Source organism: Pseudorasbora parva, chromosome 11 (assembly GCF_024679245.1).
Source record: "Pseudorasbora parva isolate DD20220531a chromosome 11, ASM2467924v1, whole genome shotgun sequence".
NCBI lineage: Eukaryota > Metazoa > Chordata > Actinopteri > Cypriniformes > Gobionidae > Pseudorasbora > Pseudorasbora parva.
Window position 1 is genome coordinate 1,468,502 of NC_090182.1, and position 18,579 is coordinate 1,487,080.

The window sequence follows — 18,579 nt, forward strand, 5'->3', positions numbered from 1 at the left end:
TGTCCATTTTAAATTTTTGTGATAATTGAATGAATTCACTTTTGCGTAATAGTATACACTGTCGTATTGAGTTTTTTGTCCATTTTGAATTTTTGTGATAATTGAATGAATTCACTTTTGCGTAATAGTATACACTGTCGTATTTTGAGTTTTTTGTCCATTTTGAATTTTTGTGATAATTGAATAAATTCACTTTTGCGTAATAGTATACACTGTCGTATATTGAGTTTTGTCCATTTTGAATTTTTGTGATAATTGAATGAATTCACTTTTGCGTAATAGTATACACTGTCGTATATTGAGTTTTGTCCATTTTGAATTTTTGTGATAATTGAATGAATTCACTTTTGCGTAATAGTATACACTGTCGTATATTGAGTTGTCCATTTTGAATTTTTGTGATAATTGAATGAATTCACTTTTGCGTAATAGTATACACTGTCGTATATTGAGTTTTGTCCATTTTGAATTTTTGTGATAATTGAATGAATTCACTTTTGCGTAATAGTATACACTGTCGTATTTTGAGTTTTTTTTTCTAATTCAATTTTTGTGCTAATTGAATGAATTCACTTTTGCGTAATAGTATACACTGTCGTATTTTGAGTTTTTTGTCCATTTTGAATTTTTGTGATAATTGAATGAATTCACTTTTGCGTAATAGTATACATTGTCGTATTTTGAGTTTTTTGTCCATTTTAAATTTTTGTGATAATTGAATGAATTCACTTTTGCGTAATAGTATACACTTTCGTATTTTGAGTTTTTTGTCCATTTTAAATTTTTGTGATAATTGAATGAATTCACTTTTGCGTAATAGTATACACTGTCGTATTTTGAGTTTTTTGTCCATTTTGAATTTTTGTGATAATTGAATGAATTCACTTTTGCGTAATAGTATACATTGTCGTATTTTGAGTTTTTTGTCCATTTTAAATTTTTGTGATAATTGAATGAATTCACTTTTGCGTAATAGTATACACTTTCGTATTTTGAGTTTTTTGTCCATTTTAAATTTTTGTGATAATTGAATGAATTCACTTTTGCGTAATAGTATACACTGTCGTATTGAGTTTTTTGTCCATTTTGAATTTTTGTGATAATTGAATGAATTCACTTTTGCGTAATAGTATACACTGTCGTATTGAGTTTTTTGTCCATTTTGAATTTTTGTGATAATTGAATGAATTCACTTTTGCGTAATAGTATACACTGTCGTATTTTGAGTTTTTTGTCCATTTTGAATTTTTGTGATAATTGAATGAATTCACTTTTGCGTAATAGTATACACTGTCGTATATTGAGTTTTTTGTCCATTTTGAATTTTTGTGATAATTCAATGAATTCACTTTTTTGCGTAATAGTATACACTGTCGTATTTTGAGTTTTTTGTCCATTTTGAATTTTTGTGATAATTGAATGAATTCACTTTTGCGTAATAGTATACACTTTCGTATTTTGAGTTTTTTGTCCATTTTGAATTTTTGTGATAATTGAATGAATTCACTTTTGCGTAATAGTACACACTGTCGTATATTGAGTTTTTTGTCCATTTTGAATTTTTGTGATAATTGAATGAATTCACTTTTGCGTAATAGTATACACTGTCGTATTTTGAGTTTTTTGTCCATTTTTAATTTTTGTGATAATTGAATAAATTCACTTTTGCGTTATAGTATACACTTTCGTATTTTGAGTTTTTTGTCCATTTTGAATTTTTGTGATAATTTAATGAATTCACTTTTGCGTAATAGTATACACTTTCGTATATTGAGTTTTTTGTTCATTTTGAATTTTTGTGATAATTGAATGAATTCACTTTTGCGTAATAGTATACACTTTCGTATATTGAGTTTTTTGTCCATTTTGAATTTTTGTGATAATTGAATGAATTCACTTTTGCGTAATAGTATACACTGTCGTATTTTGAGTTTTTTGTCCATTTTGAATTTTTGTGATAATTGAATGAATTCACTTTTGCGTAATAGTATACACTGTCGTATATTGAGTTTTTTTTTCAAATTCAATTTTTGTGATAATTGAATGAATTCACTTTTGCGTAATAGTATACACTGTCGTATTTTAAATTTTTTTTCAAATTCAATTTTTGTGATAATTGAATGAATTCACTTTTGCGTAATAGTATACACTTTCGTATATTGAGTTTTTGTTCATTTTGAATTTGTGATAATTCAATGAATTCACTTTTGCGTAATAGTATACACTGTCGTATTTTGAGTTTTTTGTCCATTTTGAATTTTTGTGATAATTGAATGAATTCACTTTTGCGTAATAGTATACACTGTCGTATTTTGAGTTTTTTGTCCATTTTTAATTTTTGTGCTAATTGAATGAATTCACTTTTGCGTAATAGTATACACTGTCGTATTTTGAGTTTTTTGTCCATTTTGAATTTTTGTGATAATTGAATGAATTCACTTTTGCGTAATAGTATACACTGTCGTATATTGAGTTTTGTCCATTTTGAATTTTTGTGATAATTGAATGAATTCACTTTTGCGTAATAGTATACACTGTCGTATTTTGAGTTTTTTTTTCTAATTCAATTTTTGTGCTAATTGAATGAATTCACTTTTGCGTAATAGTATACACTGTCGTATTTTGAGTTTTTTGTCCATTTTGAATTTTTGTGATAATTGAATGAATTCACTTTTGCGTAATAGTATACACTGTCGTATTTTGAGTTTTTTGTCCATTTTGAATTTTTGTGATAATTGAATAAATTCACTTTTGCGTAATAGTATACACTGTCGTATTTTGAGTTTTGTCCATTTTGAATTTTTGTGATAATTGAATGAATTCACTTTTGCGTAATAGTATACACTGTCGTATATTGAGTTTTTTGTCCATTTTGAATTTTTGTGATAATTGAATAAATTCACTTTTGCGTAATAGTATACACTGTCGTATTTTGAGTTTTGTCCATTTTGAATTTTTGTGATAATTGAATGAATTCACTTTTGCGTAATAGTATACACTGTCGTATTTTGAGTTTTTTGTCCATTTTGAATTTTTGTGATAATTGAATGAATTCACTTTTGCGTAATAGTATACACTGTCGTATATTGAGTTTTGTCCATTTTGAATTTTTGTGATAATTGAATGAATTCACTTTTGCGTAATAGTATACACTGTCGTATATTGAGTTGTCCATTTTGAATTTTTGTGATAATTGAATGAATTCACTTTTGCGTAATAGTATACACTGTCGTATATTGAGTTTTGTCCATTTTGAATTTTTGTGATAATTGAATGAATTCACTTTTGCGTAATAGTATACACTGTCGTATTTTGAGTTTTTTTTTCTAATTCAATTTTTGTGATAATTGAATGAATTCACTTTTGCGTAATAGTATACACTGTCGTATTTTGAGTTTTTTGTCCATTTTGAATTTTTGTGATAATTGAATGAATTCACTTTTGCGTAATAGTATACATTGTCGTATTTTGAGTTTTTTGTCCATTTTAAATTTTTGTGATAATTGAATGAATTCACTTTTGCGTAATAGTATACACTGTCGTATTGAGTTTTTTGTCCATTTTGAATTTTTGTGATAATTGAATGAATTCACTTTTGCGTAATAGTATACACTGTCGTATTTTGAGTTTTTTGTCCATTTTGAATTTTTGTGATAATTGAATGAATTCACTTTTGCGTAATAGTATACACTGTCGTATTTTGAGTTTTTTGTCCATTTTGAATTTTTGTGATAATTGAATAAATTCACTTTTGCGTAATAGTATACACTGTCGTATTTTGAGTTTTTTGTCCATTTTGAATTTTTGTGATAATTGAATAAATTCACTTTTGCGTAATAGTATACACTGTCGTATTTTGAGTTTGTCCATTTTGAATTTGTGATAATTGAATAAATTCACTTTTGCGTAATAGTATACATTGTCGTATTTTGAGTTTTTTGTCCATTTTAAATTTTTGTGATAATTGAATGAATTCACTTTTGCGTAATAGTATACACTGTCGTATTGAGTTTTTTGTCCATTTTGAATTTTTGTGATAATTGAATGAATTCACTTTTGCGTAATAGTATACACTGTCGTATTTTGAGTTTTTTGTCCATTTTGAATTTTTGTGATAATTGAATAAATTCACTTTTGCGTAATAGTATACACTGTCGTATTTTGAGTTTTTTGTCCATTTTGAATTTTTGTGATAATTGAATGAATTCACTTTTGCGTAATAGTATACACTGTCGTATATTGAGTTTTTTGTCCATTTTAAATTTTTGTGATAATTGAATAAATTCACTTTTGTGTAATAGTATACACTGTCGTATTTTGAGTTTTTTGTCCATTTTTAATTTGTGTGATAATTGAATAAATTCAATTTTGCGTAATAGTATACACTGTCGTATTTTGAGTTTGTCCATTTTGAATTTGTGATAATTGAATAAATTCACTTTTGCGTAATAGTATACACTGTCGTATATTGAGTTTTGTCCATTTTGAATTTTTGTGATAATTGAATAAATTCACTTTTGCGTAATAGTATACACTGTCGTATTTTGAGTTTTTTACCCATTTTGAAATTTTGTGATAATTGAATGAATTCACTTTTGCGTAATAGTATACACTTTCGTATTTTGAGTTTTTTGTCCATTTTGAATTTGTGATAATTGAATAAATTCACTTTTGCGTTATAGTATACACTGTCGTATATTGAGTTTTTTGTCCATTTTGAATTTTTGTGATAATTGAATGAATTCACTTTTGCGTAATAGTATACACTGTCGTATTTTGAGTTTTTTACCCATTTTGAATTTTTGTGATAATTGAATGAATTCACTTTTGCGTAATAGTATACACTTTCGTATTTTGAGTTTTTTGTCCATTTTGAATTTGTGATAATTTAATGAATTCACTTTTGCGTAATAGTATACACTGTCGTATTTTGAGTTTTTTGTCCATTTTGAATTTGTGTGATAATTGAATGAATTCACTTTTTTGCGTAATAGTATACACTTTCGTATATTGAGTTTTTTGTTCATTTTGAATTTTTGTGCTAATTGAATGAATTCACTTTTGCGTAATAGTATACACTGTCGTATTTTGAGTTTTTTGTCCATTTTGAATTTTTGTGATAATTGAATGAATTCACTTTTGCGTAATAGTATACACTGTCGTATTTTGAGTTTTTTGTCCATTTTGAATTTTTGTGATAATTGAATGAATTCACTTTTGCGTAATAGTATACACTGTCGTATATTGAGTTTTTTGTCCATTTTGAATTTTTGTGATAATTGAATGAATTCACTTTTGCGTAATAGTATACACTGTCGTATTTTGAGTTTTTTGTCCATTTAAAATTTTTGTGATAATTGAATAAATTCACTTTTGCGTAATAGTATACACTGTCGTATTTTGAGTTTTTTGTCCATTTAAAATTTTTGTGATTATTGAATGAATTCACTTTTGCGTAATAGTATACACTGTCGTATATTGAGTTTTTGTTCATTTTGAATTTGTGATAATTCAATGAATTCACTTTTTTGCGTAATAGTATACACTGTCGTATTTTGAGTTTTTTGTCCATTTTGAATTTTTGTGATAATTGAATGAATTCACTTTTGCGTAATAGTATACACTGTCGTATTTTGAGTTTTTTTTCAAATTCAATTTTTGTGATAATTGAATGAATTCACTTTTGCGTAATAGTATACACTGTCGTATTTTGAGTTTTTTTTCAAATTCAATTTTTGTGATAATTGAATGAATTCACTTTTGCGTAATAGTATACACTGTCGTATTTTGAGTTTTTTGTCCATTTTTAATTTTTGTGCTAATTGAATGAATTCACTTTTGCGTAATAGTATACACTGTCGTATTTTGAGTTTTTTGTCCATTTTGAATTTGTGATTATTGAATGAATTCACTTTTGCGTAATAGTATACACTGTCGTATTTTGAGTTTTTTGTCCATTTAAAATTTTTGTGATAATTGAATAAATTCACTTTTGCGTAATAGTATACACTGTCGTATTTTAAATTTTTTTTCAAATTCAATTTTTGTGATAATTGAATGAATTCACTTTTGCGTAATAGTATACACTGTCGTATTTTAAGTTTTTTGTCCATTTTTAATTTTTGTGCTAATTGAATGAATTCACTTTTGCGTAATAGTATACACTGTCGTATTTTGAGTTTTTTGTCCATTTTTAATTTTTGTGCTAATTGAATGAATTCACTTTTGCGTAATAGTATACACTGTCGTATTTTGAGTTTTTTGTCCATTTTTAATTTTTGTGCTAATTGAATGAATTCACTTTTGCGTAATAGTATACACTGTCGTATTTTGAGTTTTTTGTCCATTTTTAATTTTTGTGCTAATTGAATGAATTCACTTTTGCGTAATAGTATACACTGTCGTATATTGAGTTTTGTCCATTTTGAATTTTTGTGCTAATTGAATGAATTCACTTTTGCGTAATAGTATACACTGTCGTATATTGAGTTTTGTCCATTTTGAATTTTTGTGCTAATTGAATGAATTCACTTTTGCGTAATAGTATACACTGTCGTATTTTGAGTTTTTTGTCCATTTTTAATTTTTGTGCTAATTGAATGAATTCACTTTTGCGTAATAGTATACACTGTCGTATTTTGAGTTTTGTCCATTTTGAATTTTTGTGATAATTGAATAAATTCACTTTTGCGTAATAGTATACACTGTCGTATTTTGAGTTTTTTGTCCATTTTGAATTTGTGTGATAATTGAATGAATTCACTTTTGCGTAATAGTATACACTGTCGTATTTTGAGTTTTTTTTTCAAATTCAATTTTTGTGATAATTGAATAAATTCACTTTTGCGTAATAGTATACACTGTCGTATTTTTAGTTTTTTTTCAAATTCAATTTTTGTGATAATTGAATAAATTCACTTTTGCGTAATAGTATACACTGTCGTATTTTGAGTTTTGTCCATTTTGAATTTGTGATAATTGAATAAATTCACTTTTACGTAATAGTATACACTGTCGTATTTTGAGTTTTTTTATCCATTTTGAATTTTTGTGATAATTGAATGAATTCACTTTTGCGTAATAGTATACACTGTCGTATTTGGAGTTTTTTACCCATTTTGAATTTTTGTGATAATTGAATGAATTCACTTTTGCGTAATAGTATACACTGTCGTATTGAGTTTTTTACCCATTTTGAATTTTTGTGATAATTGAATGAATTCACTTTTGCGTAATAGTATACACTGTCGTATTTTGAGTTTTTTTTTTCAAATTCAATTTTTGTGATAATTGAATAAATTCACTTTTGCGTAATAGTATACACTGTCGTATTTTGAGTTTTGTCCATTTTGAATTTGTGATAATTGAATAAATTCACTTTTACGTAATAGTACACACTGTCGTATTTTGAGTTTTTTTATCCATTTTGAATTTTTGTGATAATTGAATGAATTCACTTTTGCGTAATAGTATACACTGTCGTATTTTGAGTTTTTTTATCCATTTTGAATTTTTGTGATAATTGAATGAATTCACTTTTGCGTAATAGTATACACTGTCGTATTTTGAGTTTTTTTTTCAAATTCAATTTTTGTGATAATTGAATAAATTCACTTTTGCGTAATAGTATACACTGTCGTATTTTGAGTTTTTTTTTCAAATTCAATTTTTGTGATAATTGAATAAATTCACTTTTGCGTAATAGTATACACTGTTGTATTTTGAGTTTTTTACGCATTTTGAATTTTTGTGATAATTGAATGAATTCACTTTTGCGTAATAGTATACACTGTCGTATTTTGAGTTTTTTTATCCATTTTGAATTTGTGTGATAATTGAATGAATTCACTTTTGCGTAATAGTATACACTGTCGTATATTGAGTTTTGTCCATTTTGAATTTTTGTAATAATTGAATGAATTCACTTTTGCGTAATAGTATACACTGTCGTATTTTGAGTTTTTTTGTCCATTTTGAATTTTTGTGATAACTGAATAAATTCACTTTTGCGTAATAGTATACACTGTCGTATTTTGAGTTTGTCCATTTTGAATTTGTGTGCTAATTGAATGAATTCACTTTTGCGTAATAGTATACACTGTCGTATATTGAGTTTTGTCCATTTTGAATTTTTGTAATAATTGAATGTATTCACTTTTGCGTAATAGTATACTGTCGTATTTTGAGTTTTTTTTTCAAATTCAATTTTTGTGATAATTGAATAAATTCACTTTTGCGTAATAGTATACACTGTCGTATTTTGAGTTTTTTGTCCATTTTAATTTGTGTGATAATTGAATGAATTCACTTTTGCGTAATAGTATACACTGTCGTATATTGAGTTTTGTCCATTTTGAATTTTTGTAATAATTGAATGAATTCACTTTTGCGTAATAGTATACACTGTCGTATTTTGAGTTTTTTTTTCAAATTCAATTTTTGTGATAATTGAATAAATTCACTTTTGCGTAATAGTATACACTGTCGTATTTTTAGTTTTTTTTCAAATTCAATTTTTGTGATAATTGAATAAATTCACTTTTGCGTAATAGTATACACTGTCGTATTTTGAGTTTTTTTATCCATTTTGAATTTTTGTGATAATTGAATGAATTCACTTTTGCGTAATAGTATACACTGTCGTATTTTTAGTTTTTTTTCAAATTCAATTTTTGTGATAATTGAATAAATTCACTTTTGCGTAATAGTATACACTGTCGTATTTTGAGTTTTGTCCATTTTGAATTTGTGATAATTGAATAAATTAACTTTTGCGTAATAGTATACACTGTCGTATTTTGAGTTTTTTTATCCATTTTGAATTTTTGTGATAATTGAATGAATTCACTTTTGCGTAATAGTATACACTGTCGTATTTTGAGTTTTTTACCCATTTTGAATTTGTGTGATAATTGAATGAATTCACTTTTGCGTAATAGTATACACTGTCGTATTTTGAGTTTTTTTTTCAAATTCAATTTTTGTGATAATTGAATAAATTCACTTTTGCGTAATAGTATACACTGTCGTATTTTGAGTTTTTTGTCCATTTTGAATTTGTGTGATAATTGAATGAATTCACTTTTGCGTAATAGTATACACTGTCGTATATTGAGTTTTTTGTCCATTTTGAATTTTTGTGATAATTGAATAAATTCACTTTTGCGTAATAGTATACACTGTCGTATTTTGAGTTTTTTGTCCATTTTGAATTTGTGTGATAATTGAATGAATTCACTTTTGCGTAATAGTATACACTGTCGTATTTTGAGTTTTTTACCCATTTTGAATTTTTGTGATAATTGAATGAATTCACTTTTGCGTAATAGTATACACTGTCGTATTTTGAGTTTTTTACGCATTTTGAATTTTTGTGATAATTGAATGAATTCACTTTTGCGTAATAGTATACACTGTCGTATTTTGAGTTTTTTACGCATTTTGAATTTTTGTGATAATTGAATGAATTCACTTTTGCGTAATAGTATACACTGTCGTATTTTGAGTTTTTTTATCCATTTTGAATTTTTGTGATAATTGAATGAATTCACTTTTGCGTAATAGTATACACTGTCGTATTTTGAGTTTTGTCCATTTTGAATTTGTGATAATTGAATGAATTCACTTTTGCGTAATAGTATACACTGTCGTATTTTGAGTTTTTTGTCCATTTTGAATTTGTGTGATAATTGAATGAATTCACTTTTGCGTAATAGTATACACTGTCGTATATTGAGTTTTTTGTCCATTTTTAATTTTTGTGATAATTGAATAAATTCACTTTTGCGTAATAGTATACACTGTCGTATATTGAGTTTTTTGTCCATTTTGAATTTTTTTGATAATTGAATAAATTCACTTTTGCGTAATAGTATACACTGTCGTATTTTGAGTTTTGTCCATTTTGAATTTTTGTAATAATTGAATGAATTCACTTTTGCGTAATAGTATACACTGTCGTATTTTGAGTTTTTTTTTCAAATTCAATTTTTGTGATAATTGAATAAATTCACTTTTGCGTAATAGTATACACTGTCGTATTTTGAGTTTTTTGTCCATTTTGAATTTGTGTGATAATTGAATGAATTCACTTTTGCGTAATAGTATACACTGTCGTATTTTGAGTTTTTTTTTCAAATTCAATTTTTGTGATAATTGAATAAATTCACTTTTGCGTAATAGTATACACTGTCGTATTTTGAGTTTTTTTTTCAAATTCAATTTTTGTGATAATTGAATGAATTCACTTTTGCGTAATAGTATACACTGTTGTATTTTGAGTTTTTTACGCATTTTGAATTTTTGTGATAATTGAATGAATTCACTTTTGCGTAATAGTATACACTGTCGTATTTTGAGTTTTTTTATCCATTTTGAATTTTTGTGATAATTGAATGAATTCACTTTTGCGTAATAGTATACACTGTCGTATTTTGAGTTTTTTACCCATTTTGAATTTTTGTGATAATTGAATGAATTCACTTTTGCGTAATAGTATACACTGTCGTATTTTGAGTTTTTTTGTCCATTTTGAATTTTTGTGATAACTGAATAAATTCACTTTTGCGTAATAGTATACACTGTCGTATTTTGAGTTTTTTGTCCATTTTGAATTTGTGTGCTAATTGAATGAATTCACTTTTGCGTAATAGTATACACTGTCGTATATTGAGTTTTGTCCATTTTGAATTTTTGTAATAATTGAATGAATTCACTTTTGCGTAATAGTATACACTGTCGTATTTTGAGTTTTTTTTTCAAATTCAATTTTTGTGATAATTGAATGAATTCACTTTTGCGTAATAGTATACACTGTCGTATTTTGAGTTTTTTGTCCATTTTGAATTTGTGTGATAATTGAATGAATTCACTTTTGCGTAATAGTATACACTGTCGTATATTGAGTTTTGTCCATTTTGAATTTTTGTAATAATTGAATGAATTCACTTTTGCGTAATAGTATACACTGTCGTATTTTGAGTTTTTTTTTCAAATTCAATTTTTGTGATAATTGAATAAATTCACTTTTGCGTAATAGTATACACTGTCGTATTTTTAGTTTTTTTTCAAATTCAATTTTTGTGATAATTGAATAAATTCACTTTTGCGTAATAGTATACACTGTCGTATTTTGAGTTTTGTCCATTTTGAATTTGTGATAATTGAATAAATTCACTTTTGCGTAATAGTATACACTGTCGTATTTTGAGTTTTGTCCATTTTGAATTTGTGATAATTGAATAAATTAACTTTTGCGTAATAGTATACACTGTCGTATTTTGAGTTTTTTTATCCATTTTGAATTTTTGTGATAATTGAATGAATTCACTTTTGCGTAATAGTATACACTGTCGTATTTTGAGTTTTTTACCCATTTTGAATTTTTGTGATAATTGAATAAATTCACTTTTGCGTAATAGTATACACTGTCGTATTTTGAGTTTTTTGTCCATTTTGAATTTTTGTGATAATTGAATGAATTCACTTTTGCGTAATAGTATACACTGTCGTATTTTGAGTTTTTTGTCCATTTTTAATTTTTGTGATAATTGAATGAATTCACTTTTGCGTAATAGTATACACTGTCGTATTTTAAGTTTTTTTTTCAAATTCAATTTGTGTGATAATTGAATGAATTCACTTTTGCGTAATAGTATACACTGTCATTAACTCGGAATTACGAGTTTATATCTTATCAACTCTATAACTCGGAAAATATAAAGTCATAATTCGAATTATAAAGTCAGAGTTGTATTACCTTTTAAATGTTTTATCCCGTGGCGGAAACAAGCTTCCATAATTAATAGTGATGAAATGGATCTGTAATATGTTGTGGTATTAATAATAAGATAAGCTCATCGTGCTTACAGATATCAGATAGTCTGCTTTTTACTGTGGGGAACTAAGCTGTAGTTAGCCTGGCGTGTGTCGGTTTATCTCACTCCGAAACAGAGCCAATCGTGTGTCATTACTAAGCTTGAGAGTGCGGAGACGTTTGGTGTGTTCTGTTTCATGGGGAGGTGTCTTATTCTGCTCTACAAAGAGGAGCTTGTGTACAGATATTACTACATCAAGTCGGTCTAACCGCCCTCACGCCTCAGATTTGCATATAAACAAAAATACTTTTTCATGCAAAACAGTGCAGTCCTGTTGCTTTGTGCTCTTTAACAAACACACATTTCACACGCCAGTCAAACGGCCTAAATGAAGCTGGGGATCAATGTTAGGTTACATTAAGCATCACGTTTACTGTCACACTCTTAAAATGAAGCTTCCTGATGGGATCGTCTCCACGGAGAACGTGGGGTGGGGTCTTCTGCTGGTGTAGCCCATCCGCCGCAAGGTTGTGTGTTGTGGCTTCACAAATGCTTTGCTGCATACCTCGGTTGTAACGAGTGGTTATTTCAGTCAAAGTTGCTCTTCTATCAGCTTGAATCAGTCGGCCCATTCTCCTCTGACCTCGAGCATCAACAAGGCATTTTCTCCCACAGGACTGCTGCAGACTGGATGCTCTTCCCTTTTCACACCATTCTTTGTAAACCTTTGTAATACACTTGTTGTGTGCTTCAGTTTATTCCTGACATTCTCTCACACACACACTCTCTGTCTCTCTCTCTCTGTCTGTAGCGTTGGCGGTGTTTTTCGGGATCCTGTACCTGTATGGCCGGTACCTGTACTTCCATGGCTATGCGGAGTCGGCTCAGGGCAGGTAAGGCACTGTGTGTGTGTGTGTGTGTGTGTGTGTTAGTGATGTCAATCAATCAATCATGTTTATTTATATCGCTCTTCTCCAGTGTCGATTGTGTCAGAGCAGCTTCAGTGTTAAACAGGACAATACTGCAGCAGAATTAGATTTGGCTGTACAGTCGTTCTGGAGTAAACAGTGATGTTATCAGCTTATTTTAATTTATCAGAGAGAGACAATGTTGGCAGATCAGTATTATAGTTTATAGAATTAAATAAGACCTAATTAATAATGTTATTTGTATATTTAGTTGAATAACTCTGATCATAATGTTAGTGTCTCCAACTGAGCAAGCCAAGCCAAAGGCGACCAAAGGAACCGAAACTCCATCAGGGCATGATGGAGAAAAATAAACCTTAGAGAAACCCGACTCAGTTCTCCTCTGGCCTATTAACACACAGAGGAGGATTATTATTCTGGACACCGCACAGATCAGAAATCATATTAGATCGGAATAGTCGAAATTTCTGGGTATCACGCATTTATTGAGGATGGCACGTCAATTACACAAGAGTATGTATACTTGAAAGATCAGAGTTATTGCACTAGAGACGGGTTTACTGAGGATGATGTGCCGGTGAGGCAAATTTAGAGGTGTGTGTCTGTGTGCGCACGCTCACCTGTGTCTGTCCTCCCTCAGGCTGGAGCCGCTGTACTTCAGTGCTAAGATGCTTTGGGCTCTGATTGGTCTGTCCGGACTGGGCGTGGTGTGTGTCGGCACACAGGTGTATCTGGGACTGGACCTGCTGCACTCCTTCACACACATCCTGGGCCTGAACGAAAACACATGAACACACACAACCTCACAATCAGCGCATTCACAGAGCACACACACACACAGCCTCACCATCAGCACATTCACAGAGCACATAGGACGGTCAATTCTGTTTTTGCTACTAAGAATGTCCAACAGTGGGAATTCTGTCTCTTTTTTGTATCTATTTCTTTCTCTTTTTCCCCATTTTTTATGATTGTATGATCATTTTGTATGATTTTACTAAAATTACATCTTGTACAGAAATGATGCACAATAAAAATATTTTGCTTTCAAGTGATAATCAGTGGTATGTTGTGTTTTCTTATTACATATTTACTCTATATTTTTGTCTATTTACTCAAGTTTTTCACTAACATGCCATCTAATAAAAAATGAATACATTACATCATTTTCTCCTATTAATTTAATTTCTAAAGGTATAGAATGAAAGTGGTTGAATGATGGAAAAGTGGTTGAATGATGGAAAAGTGGTTGAATGATGGAAAAGTGGTTGAATGATGGAAAAGTGGTTGAATGATGGAAAAGTGGCTGAATGATGGAAAAGTGGTTGAATGATGGAAAAGTGGCTGGATGATGGAAAAGTGGCTGAATGATGGAAAAGTGGTTGAATGATGGAAAAGTGGCTGAATGATGGAAAAGTGGTTGGATGATGGAAAAGTGGCTGAATGATGGAAAAGTGGCTGAATGATGGAAAAGTGGTTGGATGATGGAAAAGTGGTTGGATGATGGAAAAGTGGTTGGATGATGGAAAAGTGGTTGGATGATGGAAAAGTGGTTGGATGATGGAAAAGTGGTTGGATGATGGAAAAGTGGTTGGATGATGGAAAAGTGGTTGAATGATGGAAAAGTGGTTGGATGATGGAAAAGTGGTTGAATGATGGAAAAGTGGCTGAATGATGGAAAAGTGGTTGAATGATGGAAAAGTGGCTGAATGATGGAAAAGTGGTTGAATGATGGAAAAGTGGTTGAATGATGGAAAAGTGGCTGAATGATGGAAAAGTGGTTGAATGATGGAAAAGTGGTTGAATGATGGAAAAGTGGCTGAATGATGGAAAAGTGGTTGAATGATGGAAAAGTGGCTGAATGATGGAAAAGTGGTTGAATGATGGAAAAGTGGTTGAATGATGGAAAAGTGGCTGAATGATGGAAAAGTGGTTGAATGATGGAAAAGTGGTTGAATGATGGAAAAGTGGCTGGATGATGGAAAAGTGGCTGAATGATGGAAAAGTGGTTGAATGATGGAAAAGTGGCTGAATGATGGAAAAGTGGTTGGATGATGGAAAAGTGGCTGAATGATGGAAAAGTGGCTGAATGATGGAAAAGTGGTTGGATGATGGAAAAGTGGTTGGATGATGGAAAAGTGGTTGGATGATGGAAAAGTGGTTGGATGATGGAAAAGTGGTTGGATGATGGAAAAGTGGTTGGATGATGGAAAAGTGGTTGAATGATGGAAAAGTGGTTGGATGATGGAAAAGTGGTTGAATGATAGAAAAGTGGTTGAATGATGGAAAAGTGGTTGGATGATGGAAAAGTGGTTGGATGATGGAAAAGTGGTTGAATGATGGAAAAGTGGTTGGATGATGGAAAAGTGGTTGAATGATAGAAAAGTGGCTGAATGATGGAAAAGTGGTTGAATGATGGAAAAGTGGTTGAATGATGGAAAAGTGGCTGAATGATGGAAAAGTGGTTGAACGATGGAAAAGTGGTTGAACGACGGAAAAGTGGTTGAATGACGGAAAAGTGGTTGAATGACGGAAAAGTGGTTGAATGACAGAAAAGTGGTTGGATGATGTAAAAGTGGTTGAATGACAGAAAAGTGGCTGGATGATGGAAAAGTGGTTAAATGACAGAAAAGTGGTTAAATGACAGAAAAGTGGTTGAATGACGGAAAAGTGGTTGAATGACAGAAAAGTGGTTGGATGATGTAAAAGTGGTTGAATGACAGAAAAGTGGCTGGATGATGGAAAAGTGGTTGAATGATGGAAAAGTGGTTGAATGATGGAAAAGTGGTTGAATGATGGAAAAGTGGTTGAACGATGGAAAAGTGGTTGAATGATGGAAAAGTGGTTGGATGATGGAAAAGTGGTTGAATGATGGAAAAGTGGTTGAACGATGGAAAAGTGGTTGAATGATGGAAAAGTGGTTGGATGATGGAAAAGTGGTTGAATGATGGAAAAGTGGTTGGATGATGGAAAAGTGGTTGAATGATGGAAAAGTGGTTGGATGATGGAAAAGTGGTTGAATGATGGAAAAGTGGTTGGATGATAGAAAAGTGGTTGAATGACTGAAAAGTGGTTGGATGATAGAAAAGTGGTTGAATGACTGAAAAGTGGTTGAATGATGGAAAAGTGGTTGAATGATAGAAAAGTGGTTGGATGATGGAAAAGTGGTTGGATGATGGAAAAGTGGTTGAATGACAGAAAAGTGGTTGGACGATGGAAAAGTGGTTGAATGATGGAAAAGTGGCTGGATGATGGAAAAGTGGTTGGATGATGGAAAAGTGGTTGAACGATGGAAAAGTGGTTGAACGATGGAAAAGTGGTTGAATGATGGAAAAGTGGTTGAACGATGGAAAAGTGGTTGAATGACGGAAAAGTGGTTGGATGACAGAAAAGTGGTTGGATGATGGAAAAGTGGCTGGATGATGGAAAAGTGGTTGGATGATGGAAAAGTGGTTGAACGATGGAAAAGTGGTTGAACGATGGAAAAGTGGTTGAACGACGGAAAAGTGGTTGAATGACGGAAAAGTGGTTGGATGACAGAAAAGTGGTTGGATGATGTAAAAGTGGTTGAATGACGGAAAAGTGGTTGAATGACAGAAAAGTGGTTGGATGATGGAAAAGTGGTTGGATGATGGAAAAGTGGTTGGACGATGGAAAAGTGGTTGGATGATAGAAAAGTGGTTGGACGATGGAAAAGTGGTTGGATGATAGAAAAGTGGTTGAATAACGGAAAAGTGGTTGAATGACAGAAAAGTGGTTGAATGACAGAAAAGTGGTTGGATGATGGAAAAGTGGTTGAATGACAGAAAAGTGGTTGAATGACAGAAAAGTGGTTGAATGACAGAAAAGTGGTTGGATGATGGAAAAGTGGTTGAATGACAGAAAAGTGGTTGAATGACAGAAAAGTGGTTGGATGATGGAAAAGTGGTTGGATGATGGAAAAGTGGTTGGACGATGGAAAAGTGGTTGGACGATGGAAAAGTGGTTGAACGATAGAAAAGTGGTTGAATGATGGAAAAGTGGTTGGATGATGGAAAAGTGGTTGAATGACGGAAAAGTGGTTGGATGATAGAAAAGTGGTTGAACAAAAGAAAAGTGGTTGAATGATGGAAAAGTGGTTGAATGATGGAAAAGTGGCTGAATGATGTAAAAGTGGTTGAATGATGGAAAAGTGGTTGGATGATAGAAAAGTGGTTGAATGATGGAAAAGTGGTTGAATGACGGAAAAGTGGTTGGATGATAGAAAAGTGGCTGAATGATGTAAAAGTGGTTGAATGATGGAAAAGTGGTTGGATGATAGAAAAGTGGTTGAATGATGGAAAAGTGGTTGAATGACGGAAAAGTGGTTGGATGATGGAAAAGTGGCTGAATGATGTAAAGTGGTTGAATGATGGAAAAGTGGTTGAATGACGGAAAAGTGGTTGAATGACGGAAAAGTGGTTGGATGATAGAAAAGTGTTTGAACAAAAGAAAAGTGGTTGGATGATGGAAAAGTGGTTGAATGATGGAAAAGTGGTTGAATGATGGAAAAGTGGTTGGATGATGGAAAAGTGGTTGGATGATGGAAAAGTGGTTGGATGATGGAAAAGTGGTTGAAAGATGGAAAAGTGGTTGGATGATGGAAAAGTGGTTGGATGATGGAAAAGTGGTTGAATGATGGAAAAGTGGTTGGATGATGGAAAAGTGGTTGAATGATAGAAAAGTGGTTGAATGATGGAAAAGTGGTTGAATGACGGAAAAGTGGTTGGATGATGGAAAAGTGGTTGAATGATGGAAAAGTGGTTGAATGATAGAAAAGTGGTTGGATGATGGAAAAGTGGTTGAATGACAGAAAAGTGGTTGGACGATGGAAAAGTGGTTGAACGATGGAAAAGTGGCTGGATGATGGAAAAGTGGTTGAACGATGGAAAAGTGGTTGGATGATGGAAAAGTGGTTGAATGACAGAAAAGTGGTTGGACGATGGAAAAGTGGTTGAACGATGGAAAAGTGGTTGAACGATGGAAAAGTGGTTGAACGATGGAAAAGTGGTTGAACGATGGAAAAGTGGTTGAATGATGGAAAAGTGGTTGGATGATAGAAAAGTGGTTGGATGATGGAAAAGTGGTTGAATGATGGAAAAGTGGTTGAATGATGGAAAAGTGGTTGAACGATGGAAAAGTGGTTGAACGATGGAAAAGTGGTTGAACGATGGAAAAGTGGTTGAATGATGGAAAAGTGGTTGGATGATAGAAAAGTGGTTGGATGATGGAAAAGTGGTTGAATGATGGAAAAGTGGTTGAATGATGGAAAAGTGGTTGAACGATGGAAAAGTGGCTGGATGACGGAAAAGTGGTTGAACGATGGAAAAGTGGTTGAACGATGGAAAAGTGGTTGAACGATGGAAAAGTGGTTGAACGATGGAAAAGTGGTTGAATGATGGAAAAGTGGTTGAACGATGGAAAAGTGGTTGAACGATGGAAAAGTGGTTGAATGATGGAAAAGTGGTTGAATGATGGAAAAGTGGTTGAATGATGGAAAAGTGGTTGAACGATGGAAAAGTGGTTGAACGATGGAAAAGTGGTTGAATGATGGAAAAGTGGTTGAATGATGGAAAAGTGGCTGGATGACGGAAAAGTGGTTGAACGACGGAAAAGTGGTTGAATGACGGAAAAGTGGTTGAATGACGGAAAAGTGGTTGAATGACGGAAAAGTGGTTGAATGACGGAAAAGTGGTTGGATGATGGAAAAGTGGTTGGATGATGGAAAAGTGGTTGGATGATGGAAAAGTGGTTGAATGATGGAAAAGTGGTTGAATGATAGAAAAGTGGCTGAATGATGGAAAAGTGGTTGAATG

General features: G+C 31.3%; 1 protein-coding gene and 1 long non-coding RNA gene across 3 annotated transcripts in view; one reads left to right on the top strand and one right to left on the bottom strand.

Annotated features, from left to right (window-relative positions):
* LOC137092494 (uncharacterized) overlaps nucleotides 1-13,489 on the bottom strand; it is a 64,453-nt gene extending 50,964 nt beyond the window's left edge. For both annotated transcript variants that reach the window (XR_010908301.1, XR_010908300.1), the window contains exon 1: nucleotides 13,366-13,489. This is a non-coding gene — a long non-coding RNA (uncharacterized lncRNA). The remainder of the gene's footprint in view (nucleotides 1-13,365) is intronic.
* ltc4s (leukotriene C4 synthase) overlaps nucleotides 1-13,793 on the top strand; it is a 49,033-nt gene extending 35,240 nt beyond the window's left edge. Inside the window, exons 4-5 of the mRNA XM_067456753.1 lie at nucleotides 12,628-12,709; nucleotides 13,386-13,793. Of these exons, the coding sequence (XP_067312854.1) occupies nucleotides 12,628-12,709; nucleotides 13,386-13,536 (233 nt within the window). The 3' untranslated portion in view covers nucleotides 13,537-13,793. The remainder of the gene's footprint in view (nucleotides 1-12,627; nucleotides 12,710-13,385) is intronic.
* The last annotated feature ends 4,786 nt before the right edge of the window (nucleotides 13,794-18,579 follow it).